Source organism: Paramormyrops kingsleyae, chromosome 4, assembly GCF_048594095.1.
Source record: "Paramormyrops kingsleyae isolate MSU_618 chromosome 4, PKINGS_0.4, whole genome shotgun sequence".
In the NCBI taxonomy this organism is placed as follows: Eukaryota; Metazoa; Chordata; class Actinopteri; order Osteoglossiformes; family Mormyridae; genus Paramormyrops; species Paramormyrops kingsleyae.
The window spans coordinates 24,924,683-24,952,541 of NC_132800.1; the positions used below are offsets into that span (position 1 = coordinate 24,924,683).

General features: G+C 45.1%; 1 protein-coding gene across 4 annotated transcripts in view; it reads left to right on the forward strand.

Moving 5' to 3' along the window:
• LOC140588788 (protein NLRC3-like) overlaps positions 1–27,859 on the forward strand; it is a 242,237-nt gene that overhangs the window by 84,187 nt on the left and 130,191 nt on the right. For 2 of the 4 annotated variants that reach the window (XM_072710950.1, XM_072710952.1), the window contains exons 9-11: positions 4,436–4,609; positions 16,408–16,581; positions 17,022–17,195. In XM_072710950.1, coding sequence (XP_072567051.1) covers positions 4,436–4,609; positions 16,408–16,581; positions 17,022–17,195 — 522 coding nt within the window. Of the gene's footprint in view, positions 1–4,435; positions 4,610–16,407; positions 16,582–17,021; positions 17,196–19,518; positions 19,684–19,797; positions 19,845–22,484; positions 23,297–27,859 lie in introns of those variants that run through there. The other 2 variants (XM_072710951.1, XM_072710953.1) reach the window with 2 other exon arrangements.

Consider the following 27,859-nt stretch of genomic DNA (forward strand, 5'->3'; position numbering starts at 1 on the left):
CATCCGCTCTCCTCTGGATAACCTCCCGGCCTGCAGCAACCAATCAGATACTTACTGAGTGCATCGACCAGGTGACAGAGATACGAGGGTTCAGTGATGCCCAGAAGGAGGAGTATTTCAGAAAGAGATTTAATAATGAGAGCTTGGCTGAAAGGATTATCAGACATGTGAAATCATCAAGGAGCCTCTTCATCATGTGCCACATTCCTGTGTTCTGCTCGATTTCAGCCACTGTCCTTGAGAGTCTTTTTAGTGAGTCTGACAGTGGAGAAATTCCAAGGACTCTGACTGAAATGTACACACACTTCCTGATCTTTCAGACAAAATTAATTAAAAACAAGTACAGGCCCCAGAATAGGACAGAGTGGTACAGGAAACTGAAGGATGGATTGATGAAAAACAATGAAACTAATGATATTAGACGCCTCCTTCTAAATCTCGGTAAACTGGCTTTTCATAACCTTGAAAAAGGCAATCTCATATTTTATAAGAAAGATCTGGAAAAGAGTGCCCTTGACATCAGAGAAGCTTCAGTTTACTCTGGAGTCTGCACAGAAGTCTTTAAAGAGGAGTATGGGTTGTATCAGACAAAGGTGTACTGCTTTGTGCATCTGAGCATCCAGGAGTATCTCGCTGCTTTATATGTGTTTCTATCAAAGTCATCAGCTAAGCTACTGAAGACTGCAGTGGATCAGGCATTAAAGAGCAAGAATGGACACTTGGACCTCTACCTCCGCTTCCTCCTGGGCCTCTCAACAGACTCCAGTAAGACTCTGTTACAAAGGCTACTGGGACAGAGGAGATTCAGCTCACATAACATTGGGGAAACAGCGCAATACATCAAGGGGAAAATAAAGGAGAATTTATCTCCAGAAAGGACCATCAACCTGTTCCACTGTCTGACTGAGCTGGGTGACAATTCTCTAGTAGAGGAGGTGCAAAAATACCTGAATTCAGGAAGCCTTTCAGCAGAAGACCTCTCACCTGCACAGTATTCAGCTCTGGCCTTTGTGATGCTGATGTCAGATGAGGAGCTGGATGTGTTTGATCTGAAGAAATTCTTCAGATCAGATAATGAGCACTGGAGGCTGCTGTCTGTGGTCAAGACATGCAAGACAGCTCTGTAAGTGATGTGAGGATGTAAAACATGTCTTCTCTGGCAGTAAATTATTAGTATTGTTTGAAATATACCAAACATACAATCTCTTCCTCCGCAGGCATTAATGACTTGGCTAGATTTGTTTTTGTTATCCTGAACCCAGATTTTATAATGACTAGGTAGTGATGTAGTAAAAAACACAAAAGTGACATTTCCACTAACATCCACTATGCCTTCCGATAACTGGGACAGCATCCTAACCTGCTATAGAAACAAAGAGGCTCTTTATCTGGAGGGTTTATAAGTGAAATGATCCTTTACTTGCACAAGTACAGGTTTATTGGTTTGCTTCTCTTCTCAGTCTCCATGAGAGACACAGACACATTTACAGGGAGAATAAGCTTAGGGGTCACAGCACTGGGTCGGCTGGCATCCAGCACCCCTGGAACTGGAGGTTTAATGGCCTCACTCATGGGCCCACAGACATGTGACTATTCTGCCGAATCTCGAACCAGCAGTCTTCCGACCACAGGCCCAGAGGCTTAGCCTGCTGAGCCACACAGCAGCTCCACAGAAATGCTATGTGAGTGTTATTGTCAGCAGGTGTGTTCATACGATGGACCCCAAAGCTGGGAGCTTCCAGAAGACTGCTGTCGATGGCTGCTCACTGGCGCCCTCTGCTGGCCTCAGCTGCTCCTGGCTAAGGATGTGACAACACAGCAAGTTTTGCAGTAGTAGAGACGCACTGTATTAAATATATATTGAAACTGTATAACTATTTTATTTATTTCCCCCTCCTGGATTAATAACCAAAAAGGATTTTTCGGAATTCAGGTTTTATATTGGCTGAAGTTCAAATTGCCCATTGGTGTGTGTGTTTGTGTGTGTGTGTGTGTGTGTGTGCCCTGTGATGGGTTGGCACCTCGTCCTGGTTTGTTTCCTGCCTTGTGTGTGTGTGTGTGTGTGTGTGTGTGTGTGTGTGTGTGCGTGTGCCCTGTGATGGGTTGACGCCTCGTTATTTCCTGCCTTGCACCCATAGCCTCCGGGATCCGCACCAGAGCCCCATGACCCTGAACAGGATTGGCGGTTTCAGAATATGGATGGATGGATGGATTTTGGCTGAAGTTAGTAATGCTTTAGTTAGTAACCATCCTTTGTGTGAAAAACAACCAAGAGCCAGAATTTCACAGAATGTTCCAGTTTGTCTTAATACTGGGCAAACCACTCAGAAATTCTTTTTCAGTTCTGGACACTGGAAGAAGAATTTCTGGAAATACTGGGTGTGGAACGTGACTCTTTGGGTTCGGACTCGGTGCCCGTGAGTGGATGGCCATTGGTTCAGATCTCCTGGCCGGCAGAGTGATGTCATCACTGGTCCCCTTGAGCAGGTCCCTTAATGCCAGTCACTGCAGATGCACTGAATACTGGCCAAACCTTTGCTGTTACCCCCAAACTTTCTTTCACCTGTGTATGTGTCTGTGAGTTTCATGGAGAGCAAGATGGGGGAGGTAAAAAGGCAATTTCCTCATGGGGATGAATGACGTATCAAAATTCATAAAAACAGCTGTAAGGAACATCCAAAATCTTGGGATTGCATCACATATGCAGTAATAGAAGAACAGGAATGTTGTCTGATCCGGCGGCCTTCTGTGAGATGATTCTGAACACAGTTCTCCTTACATCACTCATGGTCAGGCGGAGCACCTGCTCGTTGGGGGAGGGGTGATCTTCCTTGCTGCCATGACATTCTGTGCTTCAAACTGTGCATAGATGTGATTCAGCACATCTGGAAGAGAGGTCTCACTGTCACAGGCAGGTGGAGATGTCCTGTAGTGGGTGATGCCCAGATGCCCTGCCACATGTGTCGTACGTCCCCAGTGTTTTGGACGTGGCTGTGGATTCTCTCAGCTTTTGCACTATTTGCTGCTCTGATGGCCTGGGATAGGTTGGTCCAGCACCCTTTTCTATGGAAAGGATACACATAGGGACCATTTATACCATTGTATGGGCACCTTTTAGGGCACTACATCACATATCCTCCACTAGAAGGGCTCTTCATAATGGCACCCATTTCCATTAGAAAGGTACCCATAGGAGCCGCTTATACCATTGTATGGGCACCTTTTAGGGCACTACATCACATATCCTGCACTAGAAGGGCTCTTCATAATGGTCCCCTTTCCCGTTAGAAGGGTACCCATAGGAGCCGCTTATACCATTGTATGGGCACCTTTTAGGGCACTACATCACATATCCTGCACTAGAAGGGCTCTTCATAATGGTCCCCTTTCCCGTTAGAAGGGTACCCATAGGAGCCGCTTATACCATTGTATGGGCACCTTTTAGGGCACTACATCACATATCCTCCACTAGAATGGCTCTTCATAATGGCACCCTTTTCCGTTAGAAGGGTACCCATAGGAGCCGCTTATACCATTGTATGGGCACCTTTTAGGGCACTACATCACATATCCTCCACTAGAAGGGCTCTTCATAATGGTACCCTTTTCCGTTAGAAGGGTACCCATAGGAGCCGCTTATACCATTGTATGGGCACCGTTTAGGGCACTGCATCACATATCCTCCACTAGAAGGGCTCTTCATAATGGTACCCTTTTCCGTTAGAAGGGTACCCATAGGAGCCGCTTATACCATTGTATGGGCACCGTTTAGGGCACTGCATCACATATCCTCCACTAGAAGGGCACTTCATAATGGTACCCTTTTCCGTTAGAAGGGTACCCATAGGAGCCGCTTATACCATTGTATGGGCACCGTTTAGGGCACTGCATCACATATCCTCCACTAGAAGGGCTCTTCATAATGGCACCCTTTTCCATTAGAAAGGTACCCATAGGAGCCGCTTATACCATTGTATGGGCACCTTTTAGGGCACTACATCACATATCCTCCACTAGAAGGGCTCTTCATAATGGCACCCATTTCCATTAGAAGGGTACCCATAGGAGCCGCTTATACCATTGTAAGGGCACCTTATAGGGCACTGCATCACATATCCTCCACTAGAAGGGCTCTCATTAATACACTTCATCACATCTTCTCGCTCTATAAGGCACCAACTCCAGTGAAGGGGACATCCTACATGGTGCTAAACCGTGCTTTAGGCAGCTAATAGTGGCATTTTCACCATTCCTTAGGGAAATTTAGTGACGTTTTTTCAGCCATGGGGGCTCTAGGGTGGCGACTGCCCCCCCATTCCCCCTCTGAGTCCCCCAGTGGCCTGTGCTGCTCGCTTGTTTTAATGTTGCTGTCAGTACTATTAACAATGTGTAGGTTATATATGTGTCTGTGTCTTAACATATTTTCTTTTTCCAGGCTGAACAGCTGTAATCTCACAGAGACATGCTGTGACACGTTGGCTTCAGCTCTCAGATCAAACTCCTCACCCCTGAGAGAGCTGGACCTGAGTGACAATGACCTGCAGGATTCAGGAGTGAAGCTGCTCTCTGCTGGACTGGGGGATTCACACTGTAAGCTGGAGATACTGAGGTCAGTCTTCCTGGGTATTCCACACTGTAAACTGGGGGTAGTGAGGTGAGTATTATTGGGTATTCCACACTGTAAACTGGGGGTAGTGAGGTGAGTATTACTGGGAATTCCACACTGTAAACTGGGGGTAGTGAGGTGAGTATTACTGGGTATTCCACACTGTAAACTGGGGGTAGTGAGGTGAGTATTACTGGGTATTCCACACTGTAAACTGGGGGTAGTGAGGTGAGTATTACTGGGTATTCCACACTGTAAACTGGGGGTAGTGAGGTGAGTATTACTGGGTACTCCACACTGTACGCTGGAGATACTAAGGTAGAAAATAACCAATGATTTCAAAGTAAAGCAGGAGTATCTAAGTCTACAGGTTGAGTTAAAAAGTAACATTAGACTCGCTAAGTGGAATGTCGAAAGGAAGATTCCATTGGAGGCTAATGATGACATTAAAGGTTTCTTCCAATATAACTCCAAAAGAACTATAAAAGCTGAAATCACTAATCTACAGGATAGTAAGGGCCTTATAATTGAAAATGAAATTGATATAGTAAATGAGTTTAATGATTATTTTACACAGGTGTTCACGGTAGAGGAAATGATTAACTTACCACCATTTAGTACAAATACAGTGTCGTATATTAACGATATACAGCACCCTCCACAATTATTGGAACCTCTTGTAAAGATTTGTAAAAATGGTTAGAAAAAATCCACTTTTTGGCAAAGCAGCTTCATCTCACACTGAAATTTTTTGAAAAATCCAACCTTTCATTGAAATAAATGTATTCAAAGAAAAACAAATCCTTCATCAAGAAATAATTATTTTCAATAAAAACACATGTGCCATGATTATTGGCACCCCTGCTTTTAATACTTTGCACAGCCCCCCTTTGCCAGTGTAACAGCACTGAGTCTCCTATAACATTTTATAAGGTTGAAGAATACAGAGCAGGGCATCTGAGTCCATTCCTCTGTACAGAATCTCTCCAGATCACCCAGGGTCCTCGGCCCTCTCTTGTACACTCTGCTCTTCAGCTCAGCCCACTGGTTTTCAGTGGGGTTCCGGTCAGGGGACTGAGATGGCCATGGCAGAAGCTTGATACTGCAGTCAGCTAAACATTTTTATGTTGATTTGGACATGTGCTTAGGATCACTGTCCTGCTGGCAGATCCAATGACGGCCCAGCTTTAGTTTCCTGGCAGAAGCAGCCAAATATTGATATAAAATGTAGGAATTATTAGCTCAAATAAATTTTAATATTCTCCACCAATATGTTTGAATTAATTAAAGTTTAATTAATTATTATTTAATGCTGATTATTAATCAATTGTTATGCCGAATGGTCGGCTCCTCCAAACTCAATTGTGGTATCCCTGTGAGTCTGTTAATGTAAGACCTAAATGGGATTCACTAATTACCAGTATCGCTTAGTAACCTGGGTTAGAAGGCTCGTCCAGCGAGCTGCATCACCAGGTAATGTACACGATTGGTAGCGAAGCTCCCCTCACGGCCAATGAGAGAGAGAATCGCGATGTTTCAGGCGAGTTTGAGGTTCAGAGCGTGTAGCAAGATCGCACAATGGCAGGAACTTATTATGAGACACACAATGACGGAGGCTAAAGTTGTGTAAAAGACATGCATTTATTCCTAGCTAACACTACAACTGACATAAGACAGACATTACACCTAACACAAACAACAAACACGAAATAACGGAATAAAACAAACGATGTAATTATGAAAATGCAATGACCGGATTTAAATGAGTAACCTGAAATGGGAAATACTGATCTGCAAAGCAAGCATAGTTTGTGGAAACACGACCCTAAAGTCTTATAGCAGGTTAAACAGAACAGCTTAAGTTGTTAGAATGAAAGGAAGTTGGTTTACTTGGTTGAAGAGTGGGGGGGGGGGGGGGGTCTTGGCAGTTGATGGCAGAGCTGCTGAGCTGATGGCACTCAGGAAGGCGCGGCGTTTGGAGCAGTGGAGTGGAGTCCCTTTAGATTCTCTCTCCTGGTGAAGCTTTGTCTTGGGTGCTGTTCTCTGTTCAGCTGGGCCTTCACCGGAGGGCTTCTTGTGGGTTTCTCTTCTCCCGGGCTGATGTTCTCCTTCGGGCGGATGGTTTTCTCTGCGCCAGCTGGCGGTTGTTCTGCTCTGGTTGGCGGTTGTTCTGCTCTGCTGCTGGTTGTTCTCCGCTCTCCTTTGTTCTGAGGTGCTAGATTTTTATGGTCTAAAGTTCATGAATAGGGATGACCAGGAATTCGACTCCTGGCCCAATGGCTGGCCATCCATTTGGCGGGCTTTCGGAAGGGGGTCTGTATCAGTCCTTTTGTGATTTATGGCCCGCCTGATTCTACCTTTACTGATGATTTTCATTAAGCTGTTATAACTTTTGATACATCCACTTTTATGGTAATCACTGACCAGATTTGGAATCAGGGGTGATTAACAATCAGATTGATACCAAACATGCCATACCAGCTTCACAGGTACATACCTCATACCATCTGCATTAATTGATTAAACAATTAATTATTGTATCTATGTGACTGATTCACATCAGTATAGGATACAGGTGTTTTGGGTTGCACCTCAACAGATGTTACACTTTGTGCGGATATTACATCAAATATTCATATTACAAACAGCACATCTTATCCATAGATAGGCGTGGCCGTTAGTTTGTGGTAATATCAATATAAGTTGCACATCTGGAAAGAACATAATTTGTTTGGTGTGGCTTATGCCAATTCATCTTCTCCAGAATGGATAAAATACACCTTAATTCAGTTCTTTTAACATAGCATGGTAGAAACAAAGAAACTTGGTGAGGTCCACCAAGATCAGATAAGGACCACAAAGGAATGTTGGAAGAGAAGGGGGGGTTTTAACACAGAAGACTCTCTAATAGTTAGGACACATACAAACATAACGTATCTGTATATTGAGACTAGTAGTCGTGAGTAAATCAATATACAGGGTATACAAAAGCCAAACTTAAATGAAATTTCCTTTAGGGTGTTTGTCTGTTGGGTGAGTGAAATGTAAGGCAGAATGTATGGGGAGGGGGTTGTGTGCCAAGTCGAGGGACCCCTGTCCGTGAAGTCCACTCTGCTTGTCTGTAGGTCCCTAAATCTTTGGGCAATAAAAGTTGGAGTGCTAGCCTCCCTGGTTATCTGTGTGTGTGTGTTTGTGTGTGTAACCCCCCTTTGGTGCCTCTCGTACCAGGCTCGGCCTTGTCTCAGGCCACCTGGAATTTAGGCCCTGTGATATGTGCATGTGTGATCCTACAAAAATGTCCTGGTATTTCATGGAGTCCATAGTGCCATGTACCCTAACGAGGTTTCCGGGGCCTTTGGAGGAAAAACAGCCCCAAAACATCACAGAACCTCCACCATATTTTACAGTTGGGATGAGGTTCATTTCATTATATCCATCCTTCTGTTTACACCAAACCCACCTTGAATGTTTATTGCCAAAAAGCTCCATTTTTGTTTCATCAGACCATTGAATTTGATTCCAGTCAAAGTTGTAGTAATGTTTTGCGAACTCCTGCCACTTACATGTGAAGTAACTGACAGAAAAGGCTTCTTTCTGTCATACCTTTCAAAAATCTGTTAGCATGAAGGTGTCGTCTGATGGTTTTTTCAGAGACGTGGTAACCCCAAGATTTTACTTGGTCTTGTAATTCACCAACAGTCATCCTTGGGGATTTTTTTATCTCTCTTATGATCCTCCTCACTGTATGTGGGGGCTAAATAAACTTGGGTCGTCTTCCAGGCAGGTTTCTAACAGTTCCAGTTGATGTCCACTTTTTAATTATTGCCCTAACAGTAGAAAAGGGCATTTTAAGGCGAGTAACTATTTTTCATACCCATTCCCTGACTTATGAAGGTCAGCACACTTCTCCCTCATTTGGTCTGTGTGATCTCTTATCTTTCCCATGTTGATGGATGACTAAGGGAATTTGGCCTCTGTGTCTCCTCATGTTTGTACCCCAGATAATCAGAAAGTCATGGATTACAGCTTGAAGGTTCCTATTCACTCCAATCAACTCAAAGATGTACAATTTACAAGGGAAACATGCTTCAGTTACATTGTGTTCACTATAATTTGCAGGGGTGCCAATAATCATGCCACATGTGTTTTCATTAAAAATAATATTTCTTGAAGGTTTTTTTTTTTTTTTAATAAATTAATTTCAGTAAAAGGTTGGATTTCTCATTTTTTCAGTGTGAGATGTAGCAACTTCACCAGAAGGTGGATTTTTTCTTACCCTTGTACAAAGGGGTGCCAATAATTGCGGAGGGCACTGTATGTATAACTGAGGCTGATGTGGTACAAAGCCTAGCTAAGCTCAAAATAAATAAATCACAGGGCCCTGATGGCATCTTACCTATAGTCTTAAAAGAGATGAGGGATATTATTAGCCAACCTTTAACTTTAATATTCCAGAAATCCTTATCTGCTGGTGTGATACCTTCTGACTGGAAGTATGCTAATATAATGCCCATATTGAGAAAAGGGGATAGAAGTAATCCAGCAAATAATTATTAATGTAACTCGCATAACTGGAAAAGTAATGGAAGCTATTAGTAGTTATTAGAGGCACAAAGTCACAGTGGGTCTGCGTTCATAGTGGGGTACCGCAGGGTTCAATTTTAGGACCACTATTGTTCCTTATTTACATTAATGGTATTGACACCAATACATACAGTAAACTGGTTAAATTTGCAGACGACACCAAGGTGGGCGGGGTAGCAGATACTAATCTAGCAGCAGAGAGGCTACAACAGGATCTAGATTTAATTAGCGACTGGGCTGATACTTGGCAGATTAAATTTAACACAGATAAATGTAAGGTAATCCATGCAGGGAGCAGAAATATAAAGTACAGATATTTTATGGGTTCCACTGAAATAAAGGTAGCTGATTACGAGAAAGATCTCGGTGTGTATGTTGATGCTTCCATGTCCCACTCTCGCCAGTGTGGGGAAGCAATAAAAAAGGCCAATAGAATGTTGGGTTATATCTCTAGGTGTGTGGAGTTTAAGTCAAGGGAGGTGATGTTACATTTATATAATTCCTTGGTAAGACCCCACCTAGAATATTGTGTGCAGGTTTGGTCACCATACCTTAAGAAGGACATTGCTGCCTTACAAAAGGTGCAACGGAGGGCTACGAGAATGATTCCTGGTCTTAGAGGAATGTCTTATGAGGAGCTGAATCTGTTTAGCCTTGAGCAAAGGAGACTGAGGGGGGACATGATCCAGGTCTATAAGATTATAACGGGTCTGGATGCGGTTCAGCCAAATGGCTATTTCAATATTAGTTTAAATACTAGAACTCGTGGCCATAAGTGGAAATTAGCCGGAGAACATTTTAAAACAAATTTGAGGAAGCACTTCTTTACACAGCGTGCAGTTAGAGTATGGAATAGTCTTCCTGCTAGTGTAGCTGTATTAAAATGGATGAGAGAGGGATATAGGGCTCTCGAAGGAACAAACAGGCAGGCTTAGGTTCACTCAAAAACACTTTAATACAAGTAATACAAGATAACTTCACATTAAAATCGATATCAATATATCAGTTAAAAGCAATGCAAAATAACCTTGTACCACAAGGGATATAGAATACGAACTAAGGTATATATAAAAGAAATAATAATAAAATATAGACAATGCAAATTATTATCACGAGCGGTGATAATTAATCCCCATTAGTCAATTAAACGTATAAGCAGCTGCAAAACTATTTACACTCAGACGTGCCATCATCACCCACCTTCACACACGGACTGGGGAGCCCTTTCAGTCCTGGCAGGAGACCAACACGTGAGTCCTGAGAAAGTGCCGGGCGATGCGCCCTCTATCCCACGGCTGAGCTCCGGTCAGTACGGGGATCTCCCCCTTCCTTTATACTAAATTTAGCGTTGCATGCGGGCAGGGGGTAAGCTGGCCAGGCTCACCCCTTCCCCCCAGGCAATATGTACTCCAATTCCCCCTTTTGTCCGAGTGCTGCTGCTTGCGATAAGATACTACAATAGGCGTCCTTGTGCCAGGTGTCTTTGCGCAATGCCTCCCTGTTCCCCCCTACAGGCAATATAGGGTGCTGTATACCGACCCCCCCCATCTCCCGAAACCAAGATGAGCATCCTGCATGCCGATCTAATGGCCCAGATTAGCATCCTGCATGCCGATCTAATGGCCCAGATGTGCATCCTGCATGCCGATCTAATGGCCCAGATTAGCATCCTGCATGCCGATCTAATGGCCCAGATTAGCATCCTGCATGCCGATCTAATGGCCCAGATGAGCATCCTGCATGCCGATCTAATGGCCCAGATGTGCATCCTGCATGCCGATCTAATGGCCCAGATTAGCATCCTGCATGCCGATCTAATGGCCCAGATGAGCATCCTGCATGCCGATCTAATGGCCCAGATTAGCATCCTGCATGCCGATCTAATGGCCCAGATTATCATCCTGCATGCCGATCTAATGGCCCAGATTAGCATCCTGGCTTCTTTTTATGAGCCCAAGTTATTTATGGCAAAATTAGGTTTTACAGGGGATCGTTAAATAACATGTTCGTGCAGCCTAGTAACATTCGGAATGAGTTATGGACGATTGATCTGAATTTCAGGACGACCAGTCCACACGCGATCGGAATTAATCCACAATTACAACTTCCCAGAATATTATAGTAAAGGATTAATTCCATATCACGTGGGTGACGTAATCGTCCATGAATTCATCCTAATACAGTAGCGGAAGCTAAAACCCTGGGTTCCTTTAAATCAGTTGTTAAAATAAGATTTTAACAACTCTGAGCTATTAGTTAAGTTCTCCCCAAATGAGCTTGATGGGCCGAATGGCTCCCTCTCGTTTGTAAATTTCTTATGTTCTTATGTTCTATAATCTAAGCGAAAATGGTAGATTACCTGGATACAAATAACATTCTGAAGGATAACCAACATAGAAACATTTTTGTGTGACTGGGTATACAGGCCCACAGAGCATGCAGATAATTATCTATGACACCCATGGTGCACTGTGAGCGGGTATACAGGCCCACATAGCATGCAGATAATCATCTGTGACACCCATGGTGCACTGTGAGCGGGTATACAGGCCCACATAGCATGCAGATAATCATCTGTGACACCCATGGTGCACTGTGAGCGGGTATACAGGCCCACATAGCATGCAGATAATCATCTGTGACACCCATGGTGCACTGTGAGCGGGTATACAGGCCCACATAGCATACAGATAATTATCTATGACACCCATGGTGCACTGTGAGCAGGTATACAGGCCCACATAGCATGCAGATAATCATCTGTGACACCCATGGTGCACTGTGAGCAGATATACAGGCCCACATAGCACGCAGATAATCATCTGTGACATCCATGGTGCACTGTGAGCAGGTATACAGGCCCACATAACACGCAGACAATTATCTGTGACACCCATGGTGCACTGTGAGCAGGTATACAGGCCCATATAGCACGCAGACAATTATCTGTGACACCCATGGTGCACTGTGAGCAGGTATACAAGCCCATATAGCACGCAGACAATTATCTGTGACACCCATGGTGCACTGTGAGCAGGTATACAGGCCCACAGAGCATGCAGATAATTATCTGTGACACCCATGGTGCACTGTGAGCAGGTATACAGGCCCACAGAGCATGCAGATAATTATCTGTGACACCCATGGTGCACTGTGAGCAGGTATACAGGCCCACAGAGCATGCAGATAATTATCTGTGACACCCATGGTGCACTGTGAGCAGGTATACAGGCCCACATAGCATGCAGATAATTATCTGTGACACCCATGGTGCACTGTGAGCAGGTATACAGGCCCACAGAGCATGCAGATAATTATCTGTGACACCCATGGTGCACTGTGAGCAGGTATACAGGCCCACAGAGCATGCAGATAATTATCTGTGACACCCATGGTGCACTGTGAGCAGGTATACAGGCCCACAGAGCATGCAGATAATTATCTGTGACACCCATGGTGCACTGTGAACAGGTATACAGGCCCACATAGCATGCAGATAATCATCTGTGACACCCAAAAATTGCCTATTCTCAACTCCGTATTTATGGATTGAGTCTTTCAATGTCATGAAATGACTGTTATTGAAAAGGAGGCAGAGATTGGTGTAATCCCTTTCTGTTCCCATGAGTGATAGTTAATAGTGGAATTGTGAAGTAGGAATTCCAGATTATTCCATATTGGGGTGTATTTACAGGGTCTGAGAGTGCAGTTTGTGATTTTAATGGCTTTCCACTGGGCTGTCAGCGTTGTGCAAATGGCAGTATTGTTAAAGCAGTTATGTTTCTTTAATGAAATATTGAGAAAGGGTAAGTCTGCACGTCTGAGATTTTTACAGTACAGCTGCTCCTGCTCTAACCATGTAGTGTGACCATTTAGTTAAGTGTTGCAGTTGATTTGCTAAGTAAAAATGAAGAAAAATCTGAGCTTGTAATCCGTCTTGAGATGTGGAATGTTTGATTTTTGCGTTTTTGTTTTTCCAGTAAAAATGTGACATTAACGAGTTCAGAGTTTGAAAGAATTTTTCTGAAGGTATGATAGAAAGCATTGAGAAATAGTAATTAATCTAGAGGAGAATTTTTATTTTGTTTGTTGAAATATGTCCTATTAGTGAGAGTGGGAGATTCATCTTTTGTTTTGAGTTAGGGGTGTAGTTTAGGGTAAACAAGTCTGGCAGCCTGGGGGAGATGCTGATACCCAAGTACCGGATATTTCTGGTGTGAAATGGACCATCCTGATCAGCAGAATCCCAGGCATCTTCAGACAGTGAGAATATTATGGGTTTATTCCAGTTTATTGTGTAGTTTGATAGTTTTGAAAAGGTATTAGTAAAATTAAAATTTCATGTAGTGAGGGTTGAGGGTTTTGTACAAACAACAAGATATCATCTGCATAGAGAATTTTATATTGAGTTATCGGCATGAATTCCATTTATTTCACTGTTCTGTCGTATTGCTGCCGCAAGTGGTTCTATGAAGATGGCAAACAATGAAGGAGAGAGTGGGCAGGCAGGCAGGCAGGTCTTCCCCATCGGAGTGTAAATGCAGGTGATGTGATCCCATCTGTGACACTGTAGCTTTGGCTGAGGTGTACAGCATTTTAACCCAGTGGGTGAACGATTCTCCGAAGCCAAATCTATGGAATGTGTTAAAGAGAAATGTCCAACTGCTGTTAGATGCCTAATCTAATGATGTAATTATAGATGTACGTGTGTGTGTGAATGGTGTGTGAGTGAATGGTGTGTGTGTGAATGGTGTGTGTGTGAATGCTGTGTGAGTGAATGGTGTGTGAGTGACTGGTGTGTGAGTGACTGGTGTGTGAGTGAATGGTGTGTGAGTGACTGGTGTGTGTGTGAATGGTGTGTGAGTGACTGGTGTGTGAGTGACTGGTGTGTGAGTGAATGGTGTGTGTGTGAATGCTGTGTGAGTGAATGGTGTGTGAGTGACTGGTGTGTGAGTGAATGGTGTGTGAGTGAATGGTGTGTGAGTGACTGGTGTGTGTGTGAATGGTGTGTGAGTGACTGGTGTGTGTGTGAATGGTGTGTGAGTGACTGGTGTGTGAGTGACTGGTGTGTGAGTGAATGGTGTGTGAGTGACTGGTGTGTGTGTGAATGGTGTGTGTGTGAATGCTGTGTTAGTGAATGGTGTGTGAGTGACTGGTGTGTGAGTGAATGGTGTGTGAGTGAATGGTGTGTGAGTGACTGGTGTGTGAGTGAATGGTGTGTGTGTGAATGCTGTGTGAGTGAATGGTGTGTGAGTGACTGGTGTGTGAGTGAATGGTGTGTGAGTGAATGGTGTGTGAGTGACTGGTGTGTGTGTGAATGGTGTGTGAGTGACTGGTGTGTGTGTGAATGGTGTGTGAGTGACTGGTGTGTGAGTGACTGGTGTGTGAGTGAATGGTGTGTGAGTGAATGGTGTGTGAGTGTGCCCTGTGATGGGCTGGCCCCCCTCCTGGGTCGTTCCCCGCCTCGTGCCCATTGCTTCCGGGATAGGCTCCAGACCCCCCACGACCCAGTCGGATAAGAGGGTTGGACAATGGATGGATGGATGGATGGATGATGTAATTATGGTTTTAGTATGGGTATACTGAGCAATATTGACTAAATTAAATGATTTATGGATGTTTTCTGAGGCAAGTCTTATCTTGATGAAGTCTGATCAGGATGGATTATAGTAGGAATGACTGTCTCTAACCGAGTGGCGAGAGCTTTTGTAATGATTTTCAAGTCTGTATTCATTAGTGAGAGTGGCTGGTAACTGGAGGGTTGTGTTGGGTCTTTATCAGGTTTCAATAACACTGTAATGGCCGGTAACTAGAGGGCTGTGTTGGGTCTTTATCAGGTTTCAATAACACTGTAATGGCCGGTAACTGGAGGGTTGTGTTGGGTCTTTATCAGGTTTCAATAACACTGTAATGGCCGGTAACTGGAGGGTTGTGTTGGGTCTTTATCAGGTTTCAATAACACTGTAATGGCCGGTAACTGGAGGGCTGTGTTGGGTCTTTATCAGGTTTCAATAACACTTTAATGGCCGGTAACTGGAGGATTGTGTTGGGTCTTTATAAGGTTTCAATAACACTGTAATGGCTGGTAACTGGAGGGCTGTGTTGGGTCTTTATCAGGTTTCAATAACACTGTAATGGCCGGTAACTGGAGGGCTGTGTTGGGTCTTTATCAGGTTTCAATAACACTGTAATGGCCGGTAACTGGAGGGCTGTGTTGGGTCTTTATCAGGTTTCAATAACACTGTAATGGCCGGTAACTGGAGGGCTGTGTTGGGTCTTTATCAGGTTTCAATAACACTGTAATGGCCGGTAACTGGAGGGCTGTGTTGGGTCTTTATCAGGATTCAATAACACTGTAATGGCTGGTAACTGGAGTGCTGTGTTGGGTCTTTATCAGGTCTGCGCATACGAGGGCGGCGAGGCGCGCGTAGGAGAGTGTCCACGCGTGGGAGGGCGTCTGCGCATACGAGGGCGGCGAGGCGCGCGTAGGAGAGTGTCCGCGCGTGGGAGGGCGTCCGCGCATACGAGGGCGGCAAGGCGCACGTAGGAGAGTGTCCGCGCGTGGGAGGGCGTCCGCGCATACGAGGGCGGCAAGGCCTTTTTACTGTGAGCTTGGATTTAATGGATTCATGGATTCTGTATATATATTTTTATATATTACTGATATATATTTTCAAATACTATAAAAAATTTTATATATTATAAAAATATATTTTTTTATATATTATTGATAAAATTCATTGTTTCTACATAATAATGCAGTCATTTTATGTTTTTGATTAGAGATTTTTTCATATAAATGCTTAGGAGGGCGTCCACACGATTGAAGAGTGAAGATAATACATCCCAAAAATGTTTATAGGTTTCTGCAGGGAAACCATCCGGTCTGGGCTCTTTGTTGTTAGGCATTTGGTTGAGGACCTTATGGAGTTCTTCTGATGTTAATGGTGCATCAAGGGTATCTGCTATTTCATTGATTAATATGGGTCCAGATTACATAACAGATTACATAAATCCAGATTATTTAAAAATGATTCTATATCAACTACATCTGGTTCTTGTTCTGAGGAGTATAGGTTCTAATAAAATGTTCGGAAGGTGTTAATTTCACGTGATTATTGAAATATTTATTACAGCAGTAACTTTTACTTATAAGTAATGCTTGTAATGGTGAGGTGATCTTATTTATTGGGGAGTTTCTGTCTGTCTCTATGTAGGCTGTCAGGCTGTAGAGTCTCAGAAGAAGGCTGTTCCTCCCTGGCTTCAGCTCTGAGGTCAAACCCCTCACACCTGAGAGAGCTGGATCTGAGCTACAATCACAAAGGAGACTCAGGAGTGAAGCTGCTCTCTGCTGTACTGGTTGATCCCAGCTGTAAACTGGAGAAGCTGCAGTGAGTACAGAATATGCATTTTACAAAAAAGAAACTGGACACCAAGAAAACCCACAATGCATTTCAGCAGTTACATAATAAACAAACACAAACAGTTTCTGTTTTCTTCTCCTACTTCCTTATATCCCACAATTATCTCAGCCCTCGATCCATGTTAGAAATAATTAAGCAGTGAAGCAGGAAACATCCATTCAACCAAAATGCAAAACATTTGTGTTGGTTAGCAAAGTTAACGGTTCTGTTACAGTTAAACATGCTGATTTTAACATGTTATGGACAAAAATATAATGGACACCAACAGAATCGGAATGACTGTTAAAATGATTTTTAGTAATTTAATTGTTTTCTGAAACTCTATTATGTCATGGCCTCTAGTCTCATTTGAATAGAGTGCTGCAGTGTAAAAAGTGAATTTAAAAGTGTTACATTTTTTTTTTAAGGATGGGCCAGTGTGAACTCACAGAGAAATGCTGTGAGGCGCTGGCTTCAGCTCTCAGATCAAACTCCTCACCCCTGAGAGAGCTGGACCTGAGTGACAATGACCTGCAGGATTCAGGAGTGAAGCTGCTCTCTGCAGGACTGGAGGATTCACACTGTAAGCTGGAGATACTGAGGTGAGTATTACTGGGTATCCCACACTGTAAACTGCGGGTACTGAGGTGAGTATTACTGGGTATTTCACACTGTATGCTGGAGATACTAAGGTGGAAAATAACTAATGATTTCAAAATAAAGCAGGAGTATCTAAGGGTGTTTTCACATATAGTCCTCTTTAAAGGAACCAAACTCAGACCTCTAGAAGTGGTCCCAAAAGTGGACCAACAGGAAGGGAAGTCAGTTCTTTTTGTGTTCACAACAGGGGCGTAGATTTAGGGTGGACGGAGGGGATGTGTCCCCACCAATATCCTCCGACCATTGAAATGTCCCCACCAATAATTTAATCCACTTAAAAAAAAAAAAACAATCGTGTTGTCAACATTAACCTCGACACGCAGAAAGGGATAAATCACGTTCTCTCCTTGAGTCCTCCCGCCCCCAAAACACATATGAACATTTTGATTGGCTGTGCATTTCCCTGCTATCATGTGAGAGGCTGTGGCTGCGTTCAGATACAAGCAGCGCCAAATGCAGTGGATTTTTTTCCCCGTGCAAGAAGGTGTGTTGGGTGACACATGTGAGGATGGCGGCAGCAAAAAAAAGAAGCTGGACATAAGGAGCTTTTTTTCAAAGAAAAGTGTAAGTCACTTCAAGTTCGCTAGTGAATCCATCAAAGTCCATCAAAGTAACGACAACAGTTAACGTTAATGCTAGTGGGGTTTTGACATTACACTATTCCTTAATTTAACGTAATGAATTGCATTTCGAGTGGATTAATATCAATCGAAGCATTGCTAGTATTAATGTAAAGTGATTTTGCATTTTGCAGCAAATTAAAAAAACATGCATTCCGTGGACGGAGTTGGGGTGGCGGGGTTGGTGGGTGGGGCAGGGGGGGGGGTGGAGTCATGCTCATAGGTCCCCAACAATGTCCAGAGCAAATCTACGCCCTTGGTTCACAATGCGAGTTCATTTGAAAGGGGACTCAGTTCTCTTTCTGGTTTACTTCAGCTCTGATGGGGCCTCAGTCCTTTTTCTGTTCACACTTCAAGGTCTTAAAGCTCTCAGACCTTTACTTTGTGTTGTAGATAGTTGATGTTTTATGTTTTCTTCGTTCCAAATGTCTAGAAGCGCCATAGTCTCCTCCTCTGAACAAACTATTCCACGTCCCACACTTGCAGCCATTATTTTTGCCATTATTTTTGCTTGTTTCCCGGGACAGTACCACGTGGCAAAGCTAAAGGGTAAAAATTGTCGAAGCAAGCCAGGACCACTTTGTGTTCATAATGCACAAGTTAAACAAACCGTGACGCAGACTAAAAGCAAACTGGACTGAGACCACCTCCCGATGTAGTCTCAGTTTGGTTAGTTTCAAAGGGGTCTGAGTTCGTTTGGTGAGGGCGTCTGCGCATGCGAGGGCGGCGAGGCGCGCGTGTAGGAGAGTGTCCGTGCGTACGAGGGCGGCAAGGCGCGCGTGTAGGAGAGTGTCCGTGCGTACGAGGGCGGCAAGGCGCGCGTGTAGGAGAGTGTCCGTGCGTACGAGGGTGGCAAGGCGCGCGTAGGAGAGTGTCCGTGCGTACGAGGGTGGCAAGGCGCGCGTGTAGGAGAGTGTCCGTGCGTACGAGGGTGGCAAGGCGCGCGTGTAGGAGAGTGTCCGTGCGTACGAGGGTGGCAAGGCGCGCGTAGGAGAGTGTCCGCGCGTGGGAGGGCGTCGAGGCCTTTTTACTGTGAGCGTGGATTCAATGACAAGTCATGGATTCTGTATATATATTTTTATATATTACTGATATATATTTTTATATATTCTACATTTTTTTATATATTATAAAAATATATATTTTTATATATTATTGATAAAATTCATTGTTTCTACATAATAATGCAGTCATTTTATGTTTTTGATCAAAGATTTTTTCATATAAATGCGTAGGAGGGCGTCCACGCGATTGAAGAGTGAAGATAATACATCCCAAAAATGTTAACAGATTTCTGCAGGGAAACCATCCGGTCTGGGCTCTTTGTTGTTAGGCATTTGGTTGAGGACCTTATGGAGTTCTTCTGATGTTAATGGTGCATCAAGGGTATCTGCTATTTCATTGATTAATATGGGTCCAGATTACATAACAGATTACATAAATCCAGATTATTTAAAAATGATTCTATATCAACTGCATCTGGTTCTTGTTCTGAGGAGTATAGGTTCTTATAAAATGTTCGGAAGGTGTTAATTTCACGTGATTATTGAAATATTTATTACAGCAGTAACTTTTACTTATAAGTAATGCTTGTAATGGTGAGGTGATCTTATTTATTGGGGAGTTTTTTTCTGTCTCTCTGCAGGCTGTCAGGCTGTAGAGTCACAGAAGAAAGCTGTTCTTCCCTGGATTCAGCTCTGAGGTCAAACCCCTCACACCTAAGAGAGCTGGACCTGAGCTACAATCACTCAGGAGTGAAGCTGCTCTCTGCTGTACTGGAGGATCCCAGCTGTAAACTGGAGAAGCTGAAGTGAGTACAGAGTGTGTGTCTGACACGCTACAGATACTTATGCATGTATGTGAAGAAGAGGCACCAATAAATAAATGGATAAAGCAGCACTATGCCATTCTGCTTCTCCTATAGTGTGGACCACAGTGGAGAGTGCAGGACCAGACCAGGCTTACAGAAATGTAAGTGTGTTTGCATGTTTTTATTAATAATACCATTAATACTATGTTATGGTTGTATTCACACTATTGTTGTGATGAGTGGCTTTTTGCACTGTGTGTAGATGGATTTCCATGTTTGTGTTTAGGTGAGTTTCTGTTTGTGTCATTTTAGACAACATCCAAATGAGAGAAATAAAACATCAAAATCATCACCAAAAACACTATCAATTCATTTAATCGTTTTTAAAAATATTTTTTACAAATACTTTTATAGCTGCTCATATCATCTTTGTGTTTGTGTGGGAGTGTAACATGGTTAAAATATATTCTGATGTAGTTGTATATCTTTAATAAAAAAAAGAATCCTTTGCATTTGTTCTTTTTGCACATGCCGTGAGTGTATGTGTTTTCTGCAGTGTTGCCAACTATTTTCAATGGAAAGTAGCTAAAGTCTGCTCGAAAAGTCGCCAAATGTCGCTAGATGACGTCATGCGTATATTTGCATATTGATGACGTAATTACGTCGTATTTGCATTCTGCGTGTTTTCCCTAATCCTTCCTCACGTGTTCAATATAAAACTGTTATCAATTACGTTACATATTTTCTGTCAGACAACATTATACGTATATATGTTTTTTTTATGTGTATATGAGTTTAATAAGTTTAATGAAGTTTATCGTTGTGTATGAGTAAGTAGAATCACGTAGTCAATCAGATGTAGCTCAGTAAACGATCTCAGACGAGTTCAGAAACTGGAATGAACTTAAGCTCTGTAACAGTGAGTAATATAAGTGCATCAGAAGAAAAAATAAATAAATAAGGAAAAATAAGAAGAAACGGTCAAATTAAATAGTTTTATTTCAAGCAAAGGAGAAGCAGGTAAGTGATTGGTCCGTGGCAACACCGGTTGCACATGCGCAGCTCATTCACATCTATGTCAGCTACCTTGCGGTGACGGGAATATGCTGCTCCTTTCAGCCGGAGCTAGCGCTGACTGATCAGAGCAGACACAGGGAGATGAGTAACTATACCGAGAAAGCAAGACCTCGCGCTTACAGGACAGTACTGGCGACATTTGGAAAGTTGCTAAGGTTTGTCCAAAAGTCGCTAGATTTGTCGCTAGGCGCTTTTTTGAAAAAAAGTCGTCAAGGGGGTCTGAAAAGTCGCTAAATCTAGCGACAAAGTCGCTAAGTTGGCAACACTGGTTTTCTGTGTGAGATTCCTTAGTATTGTCCTAAGACGGCACCTATAGGCAGTGATCCTGGACTCTCTCCTCATGTGCAAAATGTGAATTTGCATTTTTACATGGTGGTTCTGGAACACACCTTAATATTCATGAGAGTATATTCCTGATTGGGCAGTGAATGCCTTAGACCAGGGGTGGCCAAATCCAGGCCTGGAGGGCCAGAGCCCTGCACATTTTTGGGTTTCCCCTCATTTAACACCCCGGATTCAACTGCTTGTGCTAATTACCACACAGCTTTTGAGCTGAATCATTTATGGTGGGACAGGGGAAGAACTAAGTTACACTGGGCGCCGGCCCCCCAGGACTGGATTTGGGCAGCCCCGCCTTAGGCATAAAAAACAGGCAGCACGTGTCGATGTTCACTGGCCAATCAGGTAGTGCCCCTCTCATAAATATTAATGAGGCAGCCAATCATGTAGGGCTTTTCTTATGATTAATAAGATTTCCCAAACCACTGTGCTAAAAGAAATTTGCGCCCGGGACACACTGGATGTGCGGTGGAAAATGTCGAATTTCATCTCGGCGTCCATGTGAACAGATTAGCGCGGCCACGTGCCTGCGCGAGATGCGGGGCTCACGCCTCGGGGCAGCGGCGCCGCATCTAGAGTCACACGCGCGGTAAGCGGTTCAATATGGAAACGTATTGCATTAATCGGAAAAACAGTCAATTTTGCTTTTCCGAATTAATGTAACAATCATCCTGTTTTTCTGAATTAATGATATAACCTTTCTGTTTTTCATGATGGACGATCTGTGTAGTTTAATCCGCTTTTATTGATGGTTTGTAAACGGTATTATCATTAGTTTGCCGACTTTGCGCGGCACCTATTCCGCCCCGCTTGACACCGCAGTGTTTCTCCCTGATCAGCAGATACAGTATGACCCGCTTCACGGAAATAAGCCGATGCATGTGAAATGCATTCAGACCGGAATCGTCTTCGGAAGTTTGTATCAGAATCCAGGTCCAAACCTTTATTGAATATCACTTTAAATATGTAATAATATTACTTAAATATTCTGTTATCGATGGCCATTTTCAAAGGTAAACTCCCTGTAGAAAGACGGAGAGCAGCAAGGCGCCGCACGCGCCGGATTTAGCGGTTAGAAGGAAAGACACTGACTTTATATCTATTAATATCTGGTGCCGTTTTGTGGTAAATATGCTTGTGATGAATATATCTGATGAATGTCGCTGCTTGTAATTTTATTTACCCGTAATTAAGCTGTTAGTTTAGCTCGCGCCGCATTTTGGCGGCTCTTCCCGCCGGCGTCGCGCGCCGTCCAACATTTCCTGAGCTATTTCATAAACTTCAGTTCCCGCTTCGTTCGGGGAAGCTGTGCTGTTTTTATATTGTACAGAAACATAAAGTACAGGCTGCCTGATGGTATTAATAATTCTCCCTCCTGCCTACAGACTCCTGCCAGCTGACGCTGGATCCCAACACAGCACACAGACGCCTGTCTCTGTCAGGGGGGAACAGGAAGGTGACATGGGGGGCAGAGCAGCCATATCCTGATCATCCAGAGAGATTTGATGGCTGGCCCCAAGTTCTGTGCAGAGAGAGTCTGACTGGCCGCTGTTACTGGGAGGCTGAGTGGGATGGACGTGAAGCCCTGATAGGAGTGACTTATAAAGGGATCGAGAGGAAAGGAGGGATTGACTGTCAGCTTGGATTCAATGACAAGTCATGGAGTCTGTTCTGTGATCCTGACAGTTACTCTGTCTGGCACAATAATAAACGGACTCTCATACCCATAGAGCCCTCAGGCTCCTGCAGAGTAGGAGTGTATCTGGACTGGGGGGCTGGTGCTCTGTCCTTCTACAGAGTCTCCTCTAATGGACTGACCCCCCTGTACAGACTCACCTCCTCATTCACTGAGCCCCTCTATCCAGGGTTTGGGGTTTATATAAACTGCTCAGTGTCACTGTGACGTGTTGCTGGTTCTCCTGGCAAAAAGGTAAAATCTCTGCTTTTTAACCTTTATAATCCTTTTTACTCTGAAATGTATGTTTGACTAAAATACATGTCTGTGTTCAGCGAGCTGAATAAACAACAAAAATATAATTTTATAGCTTTTCTCTCTGACTAAAATGTGACTAAATGTAATCCTGATGGGGGGGGGGGGGCTTTCCCCCTCCCCTGTATATGTACATTTATATATTTATGCCTGTTTACTGTATTTCCTCCCTGTACAGTGACAATAAAGGCTTTCTGTTCTGTCCTATTAATGTCCTGCTTCAGCGTCACCCAAAGCATAACTGAGTAACATAATGAAACCACAGTCTGGTGGATTAAATTAAATTAATTCACTTTACTACTGACACAATTAGAGTAAATCAGTGTAAATAATAACCTTTTAAGTGGAGACATAACAGAAACAATAGTCATTGGAAAATATAATAATATCCAGTTACTGCCCTGGTTCAGTGGATTAAAGTAAATAAAATTATTAATTTATTTGATTAAATAATGAAATTTGTTTTTATCAAATAATAACCCACCTCACTGTGAAAGGTCTGGTTACTCCCCCGTTGGACAGAAGGGGCCGGTGCCCGTCCACTCTCGCCACCCCCACCCCACTGTGAAAGGTCTGGTTACTCCCCCGTCGGGCAGAAGGGGCAGGTGCCCGCCCACTCTCGCCAACCGCACCCCACTGTGAAAGGTCTGGTTACGCCCCCGTCGGGCAGAAGGGGCAGGTTCCCGCCCACTCTCGCCACCCCCACCCCACTGTGAAAGGTCTGGTTACGCCCCCGTCGGACAGAAGGGGCCAGTGCCCACGCACTGTCGTCACCCCCTGCCTACTGTGGAAGGCCTGGTTACGCCCCCAACGGGCAGGAGGGGCCGGTGCCCACCCACTCTCGCCACCCCCACCCCACTGTGAAAGGTCTGGTTGCGCCCCCTTCGGGCAGAAGGGGCAGGTGCCCGCCCACTCTCGCCACCCCCACCCCACTGTGAAAGGCCTGGTTACGCCCCCGACGGGCAGAAGGGGCTGGTGCCCACCCACTCTCGCCACCCCCACCCTACTGTGAAAGGCCTGGTTACGCCCCCGACGGGCAGAAGGGGCAGGTGCCCACCCACTGTGAAAGGTCTGGTTATGCCCCCGTCGGACAGAAGGGGCTGGTGCCCACCCACTCTCGCCACCCCCACCCTACTGTGAAAGGCCTGGTTACTCCCCCGTCGGGCAGAAGGGGCCGGTGCCCACCCACTTTCGTCACCCCCACCCCACTGTTAAAGGCCTGGTTACGCCCCCGTCAGACAGAAGGGGCAGGTGCCCACCCACTCTCGTCACCCCCTGCCTACTGTGAAAGGTCTGGTTACGCCCCCGACGGGCAGGAGGGGCAGGTGCCCACCCACTCTCGCCACCCCCACCCCACTGTGAAAGGTCTGGTTACGCCCCCGACGGGCAGGAGGGGCTGGTGCCCACCCACTCTCGCCACCCCCACCCCACTGTGAAAGGTCTGGTTACGCCCCCGACGGGCAGGAGGGGCTGGTGCCCACCCACTCTCGCCACCCCCACCCCACTGTGAAAGGTCTGGTTACGCCCCCGACGGGCAGGAGGGGCTGGTGCCCACCCACTCTCGCCACCCCCACCCCACTGTGAAAGGTCTGGTTACGCCCCCGACGGGCAGGAGGGGCTGGTGCCCACCCACTCTCGCCACCCCCACCCCACTGTGAAAGGTCTGGTTACGCCCCCATCGGCCAGAAGTGGCCGGTGCCCATGCACTTGCGCCATCCCCACCACACTGCAAGGTCTGGTTGCTCCCCCGTCAGACAGAAGGGGCAGGTGCCCACCCACTGTCGTCATCCCCTGCCTACTGTGGAAGGCCTGGTTACACCCCCGACGGGCAGAAGGGGCAGGTGCCCACCCACTGTGAAAGGTCTGGTTACGCCCCCGTCGGACAGAAGGGGCAGGTGCCCACCCACTCTCGTCACCCCCACCCTGTCAAAGGTCTGGTTGCGCCCCCGTCAGACAGAAGGGGCAGGTGCCCACCCACTCTCGCCACCCCCACCCTACTGTGAAAGGTCTGGTTGCGCCCCCGTCAGACAGTTGGGGCAGGTGCCCACCGACTCTCTCCACCCCCACCCTACTGTGAAAGGTCTGGTTGCGCCCCCGTCAGACAGTTGGGGCAGGTGCCCACCGACTCTCTCCACCCCCACCCTACTGTGAAAGGTCTGGTTACGCCCCCGTCGGGCAGAAGGGGCAGGTGCCCACCCACTCTCGCCACCCCCACCCTACTGTGAAAGGTCTGGTTGCGCCCCCGACAGACAGAAGGGGCAGGTGCCCACCCACTGTGAAAGGCCTCGTTACACCCCTGTCGGGCAGAAGGGGCCGGTGCCCGCCCACTCTCGCCACCCCCACCCTACTGTGAAAGGTCTGGTTACGCCCCCCTCGGGCAGAAGGGGCAGGTGCCCACCCACTGTGAAAGGTCTGGTTACGCCCCCGTCGGGCAGGCACCCTTACCCCCCTCACTGGTCGATCGCAAAGGTAGTCTGGGTAGATCGTATGGCATAAAAAATAGAGGATGGATGACGCGTTCAACCGCGCCAGCTGCTGCGAAACTCCAGCAAGCGGCCGCGTCACCTAGTTAGCCTCTGATTTATTTCTACTAAACTTAAGAAAGGGTATAAAAATGAATGGGGGAGCTGGACCAAGTAAGAAGCCAAAAACCTACCACTTTGAGCAAAGGAGACTAAGGGGGGATATGATTCAGGTCTATAAGATTCTAACGGGTCTGGATGCTGTTCAGCCAAATGACTATTTCAATATTAGTGTAAATACTAGAACTCGTGGCCATAAGTGGAAATTAGCGGGAGAACATTTTAAAACAAATTTGAGGAAGCACTTCTTTACACAGTGTGTAGTTAGAGTATGGAATAGTCTTCCTGCTAGTGTAGTGGAAGCTAAAATCCTGGGTTCATTTAAATCAGAGCTAGATAAGATTTTAACAACTCTGAGCTATTAGTTAAGTTCTCCCCAAACGAGCTTGATGGGCCGAATGGCCCCCTCTCGTTTGTAAATTTCTTATGTTCTTATGTTCCATACGGAATGCGGGGGGGGACTGTTTTTTCTTCCACCATGTCATATTCGAAGTACGTTTGCCTCATCTGTCAGTCTGCCGTTGGTATTCCGAAGAAGGAAAATGTGGAGCGGCATTTTCGGACTGTTCATAAAAACTATGACATTAACTTCCCTCCGAAAACGAGCTGAGAAAGAGAAAGGTGAAGGAACTAAAATCCCAGTTCAGTTCAAAAATACTTCATTTATCCCAAAGGGAAATTATTATTATTATTGTTATTATTATTATTATTTTATTTTTATTATTATTATTATTATTAATAATAATAATAACTAGAAACTGCAAGCAGTTACGAAAGGGTCCAAAGCATAGGACAATTGGACTGGTAGGACAGTAGAGGAATAATGGCAGAGAACCGGCAGCCAGGGTAGTAGAAAGTCTGACAGAATTAGACTGCCATAACAGGATAGGAGATGTAGGACAGAGCAGGACGGTCTCAGTAGTAGGCAGACATTACGATGTAGATGCTTTTAGTGCAGGTGTAACAGGCCAGTCAACATCAGAGAGTACACCGTGCACATCAGGATACCTAGCTGAAATACCAACCTAAGCTGGGTTCGTACCAGCGACCCTCTGATTACAGGCACACAGGATTAGCACACTGAGCCACCCGCTGCTGTGGGTAAGATGAGTGAGATCAGTAGACACCTTCCTACCTGATCTGGTAACTCATTATAGCTGAATTAGACTAGGTGGGTTTTAGACATATATGGACAGTGGCTATAGCGCTCCCGTTTGACCTATTGACACGAAATTTGGAGAGGGTCTCTCTGCAGTACAGCCTTTCATCAGAGATAGATATTTGGAAATGATTGGCTGAAGCATGCATGAGATTTAGCTGTCTGATGGAAATGGACATGGCACCAGTACAGTCAGGGTGTGGCTGGTGGCCATACCTTACCAAAAGTTTCATTTTTTTCTCTAAATCTTTAAAAGGACTATCTTCTGATTTGAAGGACAACAGATGTATGTAGGTTTGCTGAAAATCATAGGAGGTTAACGAAAAAAGCTGTTTTCAGACAAATATAAATCATGCAAAAATGCAAAGATGGAGAACCAAGTTCTATATGATACTGGATTTGGCTCGACATAGTGAATTTGACTTGCAATAAAATTTAAGAGTAGGACAAGTAGGACAGGAGATATTGACCAAAACGTGTTGTGGGGCGCAATGGCGCCCCCCTCTGACTAATTGGGATGAGTCGGAGGGGCTGAGTAGTGGGTAGCAATAGGCATCTTACTGTCAAATTTGGTCAGCCTAGGACTTACGGTTTAGGCTGGGCATTAAGTTTTAGGGAAGAAAAAAAATTATAATCGAACCCTTTGGAAGAGTGCCTGAGCCCGTCTGAATGGCTGGTTTAATAAAAATTGTATTTATTTTTTTTTTCCCCTCATGGGGAAAACACCTTTACGTCTCCCCAGCTTGCTTTACAGAGAGCATGCTGTGCACATCGGGCTGTCTAGCTCGAGTACCCACAGAAGCTGGGTTCGAACCGGCAACCCCCTGATTACAAGCATGCAAGTTTAGCCCACTGAGCCACCCGCTGCTGTTGGTTAAATGGGTGCGATCGCCGGACACCTTCCTACCTGATCTGGTAACTCATTTTAGCTGATTTGGCCTAGTTTGGTCTTAGTAACATATAAACAGTGGCCATAGTGCTCCCGTTTGACTGATCGACACAAAATTTGGAGGGTCGCTCGGTGGTAGA